A 13993-nucleotide genomic window follows, 5' to 3' on the forward strand; every position below is an offset into this window, starting at 1 on the left:
AAAAGCGCTGGCATAAATGTATAATATCTAATGGGGACTATTTTGAAGGAAATAACATTATTGTAGATGAATAAATAAAATTCTTTCAAAAAACAATAATTCTCATTACTTTTTGAACACATCTCATATATACAAATATATTCTGCAACCAAAGGTTGCAAAGAACTTTTTTATTTAGGATCCTTAGTAAAATTACTAATAATTAAAAAATTAAATAACATTAAAAGTAAATGAAAAACCCAAGAGTGTTGTGCAGTAATATATCTACTAAGGAATTAAAAAAAAAAAAATTTAAATTAGATGAAAAAATTCAGTGAAAACTTAAGAAGAGATAAGTCGGCAGAATCTGGTAAAAAAAAGACAAGCAAGGTTAATGGATTGAGGCTAAACATTGGCACAATAGAAAGAAATGAAGGTGAAGCAACTGAAGACAAAAAAAATATCTATGCAGGAACTTTTTAAAAATTCATACACAATATGCAGTGCAAACAACTTAAAATGAAACCAAGCAGCTCAAACTGCAGTTATTTTAATGCCATCTTTAACATTGCTACTATTGTTGTTACTACTAGCACCAATATTGGTTGTTTATGTTTCTATTCTTGTCTTCTGTTAAACTGTTCATTCCTCAGTGCAGTATAATTTCTTCTTTGCAGGTGAATTTTTCCTAAAATGCCTTATTTGATCGAGGAAAGTGTTGCTGTAGTGGAAGCTTACGTGTGTTCTGGATTCTTTCAAGAAAATTGTCAAATATTGGTGGAAAGATTTCCAAATGCCAGTATTCCGGCAAATAGTAGCACAGATAATTTGGTTAAAAAATGGCATTCAACGAGGTTATTTTCAAATGCAAAATAAAAATTCAACCTGCCATTGCCTATGGACTCTATAGGACATAGCTGATATTCAAGAACCTTCTGCCAGTCCAAAGAAATCTATACTTAAGTTATCACAACAAAGTGATGTAAACTACACATGTTGCCATAAGATTCATGATTTAAATTTAAAACTGTATCATGTAACATCTGTGAAATAACTTATGAAAACAGACAAACCCAATCATCTAAATTATTGCGACTGACTTCTCAAAAATATTGTTGATGTAGTTAGACTCGACACTGTATTTCATGTCAGACAAGGCATGGTTTCATTTATCTAAGCATGTTAAATTGCACAGCATCAGGTATTGGATTACTAAAAGTCCTCATCAGATATTTGAGCATCCTCTTCATGATGAGAAAATTGGGATACAGTGTGCTGGTTCTGGTAATTGTATAGCGGGGTTAATATTTTTTTGACCAGACTGTCAATATAGAAGAGTACCATACAATTTCAGAAGAATTCTACACTCAGTTAAGAGATCATGGAAAAGAGTACAACTTCTTCTAACAAGATGGAACACCGTGACACATCAAATGATTCACATTCATGTGAATTTTACAGAACAAACTGTCAGCAAAGAGTGGCATCTGTGTTCCCCAAATTCAACTAGTTGTGATTCTTTTTGTCAGGGCTATTTGAAGGATAGTTTATGAATCAAATCTCCACACTATCAAAGAACTATAGGAAAACTTTAAATAAGGTTTATGAGAAGTATTGACAAATGTTTTGTATCAGGTGATTCTCAATATGATCACTCAAGCATATAAGTGCATCACTATACAGAATGCACACTTCAAATATATTTTTTAAATATATATATATATATATATATATGTTTTTAAATATGATAAATATGTAAACAAATTATTTTATTTTATTTATATTTTTTCAATTCATTCATAAAATGTTATACTGCAAATGTAAATTTATTTTATAGCTGTTCAATTTTAAATTGCTCACCTGGTGTATTTTATTTCACTTCTATTTTCTATCAATACTAATAAATAAATAAAAGATAGAATTAAAACTCAACAAACATACAGGAACTTTTGACCCTTAGATTAACTTATTTTAATTTACACATATTATTTATACAGAAACAATAATCTTGAAAAAAAATTATCATTGATCACATAGCTGATTGCTGACCTTTATCTGAAGTTGATAATCACTGAAATTTATTAATGTAAATTAAATGCTATATTACTTGCTTTTATTGACAATTAAGAGCTGCCTATATCTATATTTCCTTCACAACCAATATTATTTAACAGTGAAACCTTTTCAAGTTATGAGTTTATTTAGTAACAAAGAGAATATATAGGTATTTTAGATATTCATTTAATATTTGGAAAGGTTTGTGGAACATCAACAATACATCACTTCAGCGATTGTTTAAAGACATAGGTGGATCCCGTACCAAATTCAGGTTGAACAATAAAAATAATACAGAATAACAGCTCAGTACTGTATATTTTGGCACACACTGTATTTTGATTAAATACATTTTATTTCATAAATATTTCTGTAACTGTTAATAGCATTTAACACTTATGCCTGAAATGAAGATTAATTTTTATAACATCAAGTGTTTGCAATAATGAATAAAATTAAAAAAAAAATTAATTAAATTAAAACTGGCTCAAAATTTTAGTCTGATCTTTTCCCCATCCTGGAATTAGTGTTGACGTATTATAACTTCCACCATTACCTATTATGAAAACATACTATTTGAATAAGAAAAAATCTTGGCTTGTACACTTTTTATGATCAGTTACATTTAATAAAACAGTGAATCACTTTCACTTTATAGGAGATTATTTTTCTGGACTGTTTGATTCAAGTTCCAAGCCTGATACTTTTCTGCTGGACCAATTTTCAAATAGAGATTTGATAATTAGCTCTCTACAAGAAGATAACCTTATAACCAAGACGGTTATGTATTCTGATCATATTTTAATCAGAAATAGTCTTTCAGTAAATTGATTGTCTCTTTCTTCTTGATTATCTGTTAGCTGAGGTATCTTAATACATAAATTAAAACCCCTTAACTCCACATAAAATCTATTTTCCTTATTTTCTAAGTTCATGAACATAAAAATATGTTTAAAAACCTGCTATTCCTCTCTATTATACAAAGTGCTAGTGTAAGTTTTGATATTTGATAGGAAATGAATTTTACAATTATCTGTGTCACTACTTTTGGGCCAAAAGAAAATTAGAATAAAAATGTGAACATTATGCAAGAAAATATGGTCCATAAATACAAAATGATATGTCATCATCATCAACACTATATCTACTGGAAATCTATTTTAACGCAAGACTCTTGTTTGATTATAATATTTTTAATGAATTTGAGTACAAGTCAGTAACACTAAGAAGTATAAAAACTTCTGTTTGTGTATTTTCACAGGAATTTCCTCAAATATAACTTGCCAATTGGATTCATATTTGTGTATTGTTTATAAATACACCTATTGAAGAGCTAAAACGGCTATATAATTTATTAAATAACAACCTTGAAATATCTTGTTGTGGATCCCACGTTGGTTGGACCATTGCAGGTGATTGCATTGTGTTAGTATTATGTTGACAACAGGCACAATGAGCAATAGGTCCTCTATTTGTACTACTATAAAGATATCTGCACCGCATTTCTAACTGGCACCAGTAGTTACGTTTTCTTTCATGACTAAAACAAAACAAACACAATTCTGTTAAAGAAATATGAAAAGATGAATCTAAAAAATTATATTAATTTTTAAATAGTAAATCAAAATTTTATTAACTTTAAAATCTTATTAACTTAGCAATAAGTTAACCCATTAAACTGTGTTGTCCTGCTAATGATATGATTAAATTGGTGTATTTAATTTACAAAAAAATTTACAATGTAAATATTAACCAACCATAAACTCATCTACAGAGATGTTAACCATTATAACAATCCATTAGTAATAGATTAATGGCAGTAAGTAACATAACGCAAAACAGATCACCTGCAGTCTAAACAAAAAACAAATAGGTTATGACAAACTATAAAATTTGTTAACAAACATTTCTGCATTAATTATGCTTTTTCACTACTGGAACTCATTGACATAAAAAATGTAATTGATTTAGAATTATTTTGCATTTTAAAAATTTCTATGTGCATTTTGGAAACAAATGCCACATGAAATCATTGCAAGCAGCATGTACTACAGAAAAATTGCATTTGCAAACGGTAAAACATATGAAATTTTACTACTTAGCTACTGGAATAAATTATGGTTATTCTTTTGTGTGCTCCAGTCTGTATTTCTGACAAACTACATTTATTTTGCTTTTACACAAAATACAATACTCCAGCTTGAAACACTACAATGCACTGTGGTAAGACAGAAATAAGAACTGCCACCATTGAACAGAAACATGTAGTTTCGCTTCATCTCACCCCACTACAAAACATCCAGATGCATGTAACTGCATAATACTTTGTGTCGAGTGGTTTGCTATAATGCCTTCAAATTTGATTGGAGTCATTGAACGTTCATCCTTTTCCAATCTGTAATTTCAAAGCCTCCTCAGAAAAGCAGTAAACTCACTTTCAAACCAACCACTTCAGATACAATGTATGTTGAATGTACAAAGAACTAATTGATCATTTTAAATTTTGTTTGCATTTCCTTCACCTTGAAGCACTTTACTATCAATATCAACAAAACTGCAATGTCTATAATAATATCTGTAACAAATTCATAATAGTTGGCACCTCTGCACATATAACAGTTTCTCAACAAAAGATCTCCCTCAATTTGTTTGAGTTTTTGAAAATGGAGTAATTTGTATGCCTGTAAAATGATCAATGTACATTTAACATTTTTTTACGATTAATGCTTCTTCACAAAAGTTTCCTTCAGTTATTTTTTAAGAATCTCATGAATATATTGAAGCATAATATAACCTAACAGTAAATTTTGAAAGGAATTATGTCAAATTTTGTACAGCAAAATAACTTGTTACACTGCCACTGTCACCACAGAAAAGATTTTACAGCCCATACAGTAACAAAAAATTAGCCAAAAGTTTGTGAAAAATAACAATGTAAAAAATTACTCACTTTTACACATAAATATGCTTTTCCAGAAAATTTGTTTTTTTGAGTGGCTTTTAAGCAGCTCTTCATCAGCACACGGTTTTAAAAAGAATTTATAGAGATGCATGAGGGACATAGAGATGTATGAAAAGACTTTCTAGAAGCATATTTCTATACGTTCAAAAGGTGAGTCATTTTTACATTTTCCCCATAAATTTTCACACTAACTAATGAATCTCAATACTTTTTTCTATTTTTTATTTATTTTTATTTTTTAATCTCCGGGATCACCGTTTGGTATTGCTTCAGAGGATGAGATGAATGACAATTTTTGTAGCTCGTGAAAATGCCATGCCTGACCAGGATTCGAAATCGGGACTTTCGGATGAAAGCCGAGATGCTACCACTCGCATCACGGAGGCTGGCTATCTCAATACTTAAAAATAGTAGAATACATGTATATATTAGATATAAATTTAAAAAAATTGTTTTTCATTAATTATTATTCAATTTTTTGTTACTTTATCAGTGTTAAACAATGCATCCTCAATGAATGAAGCAATTGCTACATAATAAACAAGATTATACTAAAAAATCATTTACAAAAATTTTACTTGTAAAATCTAAAAGTAGATGGTCATTTAAACTGTTCATCATCAATAGATCAATCATCATCAATAGAATTGAGGAAAAAATATAGATATAAATAAGTAAATAATATATATTTATATATAAGTAAATACATGAAAAAAGAAATAATAAAAATTAAAAGTATTGATTCACAAATAAACAGTACTTACACAACAATATAAACAAGCTATTTTAGCATTAATTTTGAATAAGAGTAAAAAGTACAAAATAACTGTTGTTATTTTCAGTAATCACAAAAGAGATTAATATTTAGTCTAAAAATAAAAACATCTAAATTACTGAAACTTCCAATTCAGACTGCCACCACAACTTAATATGTCATTTCTGTAGGTAAGGTAGATAAAACTTAACAAGAAAGACAAAAATAAGCATGAATCTTAAACCAATTAAGGAGATATTCCCACCCACCAACAAAATTTAAAGGAAGGGTTCATTGATTAATGTCTTTATGATTAAAAACTTTTACAAAGAGGCTACTGGATTTGGATTTGAATTTTACAAATATAAAATTCAAAAAGGTAAAATGATAAATGTATGTCTTCTTTTTAGATATTAGTTCCCTATTATTATTAAACAATGAAGGTTACGTTTCCTCAGTTTTTACTGATGAATGTTTCGCAATCAAAATGGCTAACTAGTTTTAGTTTTAGTGTTAAGTGAAATTTTTTAAATCTCTTTTTAAACATAATCTTGTTTTCCATGGTACGTTATTATTTATATACCCACATTGATAGGTATGATATTAGATAAATATTTTATTCAGATCAGTATACAATCTTACATTAAACCAATTATTAGTAATACAGAACTCCCATCTGGATAAAAATTCCTTACTCTCATGAAAGATTGAGCATGAGTGGGTGTCCACTGTTTGAAGAGGGTGTGAACTTTCCTACAGGTGAGGTTGTTTGTTTCATATGGTGGTTCCTCCAATTCTCCTTTTCTACTACCTATATCTTTTTTCTAATCCTTAATCATTTCTGTGAGTATCATACTCTCACTAGAGTGACCCACAGTTTCTGCTTTCAATCTAGTGATTCTACAATAAGTCAAGGTGGGCCTCCTAACTTCCAAAAAAAAAACAAGTATAATGCAGTAGTAACAAGTGATCAGTGAAATTATAATCACAATGCGAAATGGGAATCATTTTTGATTTTTTGAATTAGTGCATAAGTAACAGGTGAATCCTGATATTATCAGTGACAATCTTTATGTTAAGTAAAGTTACTAAATATGAATAACGTTTTAAACTGAAAATCACAACATAATCTTACTACAAAAACTAGCAACTGCATAGGAATACTGACCTCATTTTGGATGTATTTTTGAGGCCCACAACTATGAAATAGCATTAGGCTAATTTAGGTTCTGCAGTTTTATGCAGTGATTAAAGTGTGAACAAAGCTACGTTTGTGTAAGATCATGCCATCTAGTAAATTTACAAAAGAGGAATCCAACAAGTCCTACTTGCTATCTAAGTAGTAGATCAAATTTCAAGTTTGTGCGAATAAAGACTCTTACTTAATCCATGCTTGTCCACCACATTAGTATGCATGCAAATGCATACTTATGAAGTCAAGGCAATGATAATATTTAAAATATTTTGGGTTTTAAAATTATTATTAAGGTTAAATTATGTGCAACAATTAACATTCAGAAGTGTTCATTAATATAAATAAGTTTACTACTTCCAGACAAAATCAAAACATTTTAAGTGACAAATATTATTTAAATTTACATACCATTATTCATAAATTCTTCTTTTATGCAATTAATTTTTTTTTTAATAAAAATTATTAATTAATCTTGTAACATAAAAACAAGCATTCATATCATTAGACAAACACTAATATTTTCAATTATACAACAGTAGGTCAAATTTTTAACCAAGAACTCCATATCCTATATTGCAACCTGAAAATTCAGTCATGTGTTTCACACTGACTTATATAAATATATAGCCTATACACAGTAATAATTTTATTTTTAAGTTTCAAAAAACAAATTTTGAAACTTAAAAATAAAATTCTAAATTTTTTCCATTAATATTTGTTGATAAAAAACAAGACACCACATCAGTAATAAATTTAAATAGGAATCAGACAAAGCATAAAATAATAAAGTTAAACTACATGTTTTAAAATAATATAAGCTTTCTGTTTGGTGTTTTACCGACAAACTAAGATGATTTATTTAAATTCTGTTATTTTTATAAAATATGTGGTATTATAACTATATTTCTTATCTAAAAATTAATAAAGAACTCTCCCTCTATTAATAAAGGTAAAAATTATCTTGATTTACTGAGCTGAATATTTTTCATTTATTTTTCCAACTTCAGTCTTTTACTTAAAAAAAAAAAAGATATAATTTTATAAATTGTTATAATGATATAGTAAATTTTATATCGTAAAATAAATTAGGAAGAAATAAAGCAACAGTAACAGCAGACTAAACACTAATCCCTTGCACTGCCAAACATGAATTGAGAATGTCTTAATTTTATTAGCACATATTGTGACCATAATATCAGAAAGCAGTGACTGATATGCTGCTTACATTAGTTGTCTTCAAAATGTGTAACAAACCATAGTAGTAAATTAATAATAATGCTTACCTTTACACTTCTTTAAAACATACATACTAATACATGGATACTTTTCAGCAAGTAAATTTTTAATAATTTAAATAAATAGAAGGCTAGTTTACATCTAACTAAAACAACTAATTAACATAAAAGATAGAATCTAATTAACCTGAGAAGCTGGTAAACCAATAAACAACAGAAGATGCACACCAGGATACCAACAACAGAAAGGCCAAAAAGTGCTCTGAGACATGAGTAAAGAATCCCATGTACTACTTGGCAGTTTGGTGTAGCATTAAAAACAGTTCCTATAAACATAAAATCAATAACATTATATAAATATCTACTAATTTATTATGTGTGTTAAATTTTGAAGAAATAACTTAGATGGAATGTAATTTCAATAAATAGTAATACATAAGTTGAAACTATATAATGTTTGAACTGCAAACAGGCAACATGAACTGCCAAAAGTTCTGAGTTATCACTGAAGAATTATTTATTTTAAAATAAACACATGATAACAAACTGAAACTCACACTAATTCTTTAAGGAATAAATCATCCACTATCAAAACTTAAGCTACAAATTACCATTACAGCGTGATAAGAAAAAAAATTCAGTGAGACGAATCGCAAACTAAAATCATTTTAAAGCAAGTTTTTAAAAATATTGTTATGAAGTCTGGCTTGGTTTGTCATTGCAAAAGTTTGTACTTTCAGTATCACTGATCGTCGTGAATAAAAACACTGTAAAAAAAAACCAATTAATAGATAATTATCCATCAGATAACAAACTCTAACCTATTTCAGTAGATACTGGATACTAAGTTCTTGAGTCATGAAGTCTGTTATTAGATCAACTAAAAATGATGTACAAATCCATAGAAGTGTAACACAATGAAATACAAAAAAATCTATAATGTAAACACACTAAAAACTAAAGACATCAGAATTTTCTCTTTTAATACAATGTAGTATTGAATTTTACAAAGGAGAGTAATGACTTCCTCTCAAAGGTAAAAATAAATGTTCACTAAGTTCCTGCAGACAAACTTTGAGCAGAACATCTCTAAAATAATCGATTAATATCCCTACTAAAGAATTTACAAGAGATAATTTTTAAGGGTTCCATGATAATTTTTAATCTCTAAACATTTACCATAGCACACAAATTCATTTAAGGCAATTTAAACTAAAATTTGTTGACATTTTAATGAGAATTGTAATTTTTTCAAATTTCACAGTGGTAAAAATTTATATTTCGAGATTTGTAACTGAATGTACGTATCACATTTTTATGCAATATATTGTTATCCAATACTGTTCAATCATTTCTTTGTTTGAACTGAATTGCTTTCACAGTGCAGTATTTAATACAAATTTCATTGTTCGAAGATTACAAAAATATCTACTACATCATGACTTAGCATAGTCTGTATCATGTTACCTGCAGCAAATAAATACTTTTTTAATTCTAATATATTTGCTATCAAAATAAGATATCCAATTTGAACATTAATAAGAACTGAATAAATTCATTTTAAGAACTTAAAACCCATAACCTCCTTCACCCTGTTACTCTAAAACAAAAATTATCTTTCTCTTGGCAATAAGAATATTGCTGAGTATTTAATAATTAACCCTTTAGGTATAATGAAAAAACCAGCTTAGTAAAGACTTTATTATTTATATATACATAACAAGATAAAACAAGTTATAAAATATGGTTATTATAAAAAACTAAAATAATATATATAGAAACAACAAACAATGGTAAAGGTCCAATAATATTTTCGAATGATGCATTAAAAAATAATCAAAGAAATATCAGTTAAGAATTGCTAATTCTATGTTTACACTAAATTCACTGCCAATGAAAAAAAAAAACTGATTTCATTCCATGCCATCCAAAATATGGTAAAATATAATTTTTATTGGTATTCTTCAGTTAACTAAAAAAAAATAATTTTCTTAAAATAATTATTAATTCTGTAACTATTTCTCAAAATTTATTTCATCTAAAACAGAATTAAATTTTTTGAAAGATAAATTTTATGTTCCCTTTTTTACTTATGTTTTGCAATATAAATTTGTAGTTTTATTCAATGAAATACTTTCAGATAAAATAATTTTTTTCTTTAAGCATTTCGAATGTTTTTTACACCACATTCGAAAAATAGAAGAACACTATAAACAATAAAGAGCACGCAATTTCAATCTTGCAATAAGTTTTTTTTTTAACCTCTGGGACCACCACTAGGTATTGCTTCAGAGGATTTTTGTAATTTGATATATTATATGAAAGGAGTTCATGCAACTTATAATGGCACTGAAGTTTAAATTATATTTTGAATCTACATGTCTATGGCACGCCAAAAACAATTTTCATCGATCATCAGTACACCCATGGCTGTGAATGGTTTAGACAATTATGCAAAATCACTTTTGCACTAACAATAATTAATTAAGCAACTAGATGTTAGGCAATTTTTATAGTGTACTCTGTTAAAAAAAAACTTTTTCAACAATTAATTTTTCATACATTCTGAAACCATATTTGCAGCTTATATTTAGAATAAATAAATAGAAACATTATGAAAACTATTAAATAAAACGTACAAACCTGGATCTGTATGCTCAGCTTCAGAATCTAGCAAAATTGTGTAACAGGTACATGTCTGCGTCTTAAGTGTATATATGCACTGCCTTAAACCTTGTAGCCTATTCATGTGAACTACTGTAGTAGTTATTGTTATGTACATACATGCTGCAGGTGATATTATACAGCATATCCTACAAATTTTCATCTATAAAAAAAATAAATTTTTTTTATAATACACAGAATGATTCTACCACAACTTCTTGCTAATTTTAATGAAACAATAGGAAAACAATTGTAACGCCAAAATTGAAGATTTATATATTCCATAAAAAATGCAGTAAAATTTAAAAAAATTAACACACATACAGATGAAATTATTTGAGAATAGTAGAGGTAGTTCAAAAAAAATATTTTCATTTGAGTGTAAGCACTAAAATAATTATTTCATTTTGCTGATGACCAGGATGTATATAAATATAATAAATCCAATTTATTTGGATTTGTTATCTTATATATATAATATATATATAAAAGGAGATAACTTGAGCTCAATTTCTAAGCAAGAAAAGAATTTTTGAGGTAAGACTGAACATCTGATGCCACTATTCAAAATGACAAATAGAAGTTTTCTAATGAATGTATTTGGTGCTAGTTTTAAAATAACTCCCTAAATGAAATATTTCCAGTTGTACTATTTAAATATTTTAATAAAAATTACAAATTGAACTGTTAAATATAAGTCATAAACATAATATTAAAACGTAAAGCACCTTCAAGTAGTAAGTATAAGTTAATAATAGAGGTAGATTGAAAAGCTTTGTAGTTGAAGAACATCCAAGACCGAATAACTACGTATTGCAGTCAAGTAAAATCAAAACAAACTTTCTGTGGTAGTTTTCAATCTTCAATAAAGATGTAATACCACATCAAGAACTGCAAAATAAAAATAATATTTGTAACATTTTGAACTAATAAAACAGCATGTTCATTTTCATGCTGTTTCAAAAGTACTCCATCCCTTTAAATAAACTTTTTAGCGTGATACTTTTAAATAGATATTTTTGGTATGCAGCTAAATGTGATAGTAAAGTAGGATGCTATCCATTATTTTCATCATTGACATACCATTGTTACATAAACAACAGTATTGGCTTTGGTTACAGAACTGAAATGAAATTTTCAGAATAAATTTTCTAGATTATTTTCATCATGATTGACCTGCCTTTTCATTTTCCTTTTGGCTGATTAATAAATCATTGTGCAGTACATAATGAAGGTATATCAGTTATTTAATATATATTCTGCCCCATTGATGCATTCTTTCTGAAAAAATGTGTTACAGAAGGAAATTGCATCTATCTCATGATTCTTGGGCCTAATTTTTTGAGGCTTTGGAGGCTGTCCATCAGAAGTCAAAATGGAAAGAATCAAAGCTTTTGTATTCATAGTCTTTCTCTGTAGAACTTGGTCATTTTCCACAATTTGATGAGACAAACAATGGACAGATTTTTGCCATCAAGATACCATACCTTATTAATTTGATAAGGTAAATTTGATAAAGCTTCTATGTGTCATTTTGAATAGTGCTGTCACCTGAATAGTGACAGCACTATTCAAGTGAATATTTTGAACAGTGTTCAATCATACCTCAAAAACTTGTTTCTTGCTCAGAAATTGTGCTCAAGTTTTCTCCTTATATATGCTTCAAAAAAAAATTTTTTTTTAATGTCAAATCATTAAAAAAAATTGTAGGGTATTTTTTATTTTACAACTGAAAAATGTTTATCATAATCTTACTATCATCTTCATTTGGTTACTTAATTGCCACCTCTTTTATAAGAAAGTATATTTACCATAAATCATGTAAAATGTCTAATACATGATTAATAGAAAACATATCCTAAAATCAAAACAAGATTACAGTGGTAAGTAAAAATCATGTACTAAGTTTAACACAGTTAATACACTTAACAAAACAACTGAAGAAATTAGTAAAGATAGAGATACTTCATTGATATCTTACTTTACATGAAGATGCAAATGAATTAAAGTAAATGTGTGGTTGAAAGAAAAGAAGATAAATTTTAAATCACATAAGGAAACTAAAACACAGACAAATCAAGTGTTCTAAATGATAGCAGTGTGAAATCAATACTTTTAATATCCTTCATTAGTTATTTGATTACTTTAGTATCCACGCTGAAGATAAAAAGATATTTCCTTAATTGGGAACTGTTTAGGTTGGTAACAGTGGTACATATTTAAACACCTTTAAACTTTTCCAAGAAACAGCCTGCGATATGCAGCCGTAACATGTCAGCCATATATACAAATTTTCCTTGTATTTAATATTATACCTGATTAAGTTATAACAATAACTTACAGAAATCTTTTCTCCAAAGCATTATTCTTGAACATATTTTGCAGGCCGTAGAGAATTTCAGGGACCAAAGGGGAAATTTTGAACTATAAGTGTGCTCAAATTAGTAAAGTTCCACTGTATTAATTTTAAGGAGAATTGACCGCTACGACCATTAACAAAATGCCAACAGAATAAACTTCAGGGCTAGTTTATTACTGTAAATACATGAAATGTGGGTTTGGCCATTGGCACCATTCTTAACTTATATTTTTGTTTTCCAATTGCTATACCCTAACAAGGTGTTATAGATCTAAAAATAAATGAAAATGCCACTTACCGCCTACTGCAGGATTTTGACCTGCAAAAGGTAAAATTGAACCTACCAGTTTTTTTCTAATAATCAAAGATCAAGTAGTTTTTATTACACAAGCCGTTTTTTAATAAAAGGCATTAAGAAAGGCGTAAGAACAGTAGAGAACCTTTGGAATTGAAAGCAAAAAGTAGGATGGATCAAGGAAATAAGAGAGGGTATGGAGGAAGGAATAACTCTGGAAAATTTTCAAAACAAGACATAAAACATCAAGAAACTACAGGATAAGAAAATAAGATTTAGGTCAAAAACAGATAAACAACACACAATGAAAGGGTATTTATGGATGACGAAAGAGGAAAGAGATCAGAATGATTGAAGAAGTACTGGGAAATTCAAAAGAACAGAACAGTGCACTCATCAAAGAAGATGACTAGTCACAAATTGACTAAAGTGGTCAAATGAGGTTGTAAGATTAAAATAATAATAATAATACAAGGCATTGAGTACTACACTCAG

General features: G+C 28.0%; 1 protein-coding gene across 3 annotated transcripts in view; it reads right to left on the bottom strand.

Annotated features, from left to right (window-relative positions):
• The window catches only part of LOC142323581 (uncharacterized), a 52411-nt gene that overhangs the window by 14739 nt on the left and 23679 nt on the right, over positions 1–13993 (bottom strand). For all 3 annotated transcript variants that reach the window (XR_012756127.1, XM_075363407.1, XM_075363408.1), the window contains exons 5-7: positions 10824–11007; positions 8368–8506; positions 3401–3574 (exon numbers count right to left, since the gene is read on the bottom strand). Coding sequence is in view for 2 of the 3 variants with exons in the window: in XM_075363407.1 (XP_075219522.1) it covers positions 3401–3574; positions 8368–8506; positions 10824–11007 (497 nt within the window). In the remaining variant the exon portion in view is untranslated. The remainder of the gene's footprint in view (positions 1–3400; positions 3575–8367; positions 8507–10823; positions 11008–13993) is intronic.

Source organism: Lycorma delicatula, chromosome 4 (genome assembly GCF_047948215.1).
Source record: "Lycorma delicatula isolate Av1 chromosome 4, ASM4794821v1, whole genome shotgun sequence".
Classification (NCBI taxonomy): domain Eukaryota; kingdom Metazoa; phylum Arthropoda; class Insecta; order Hemiptera; family Fulgoridae; genus Lycorma; species Lycorma delicatula.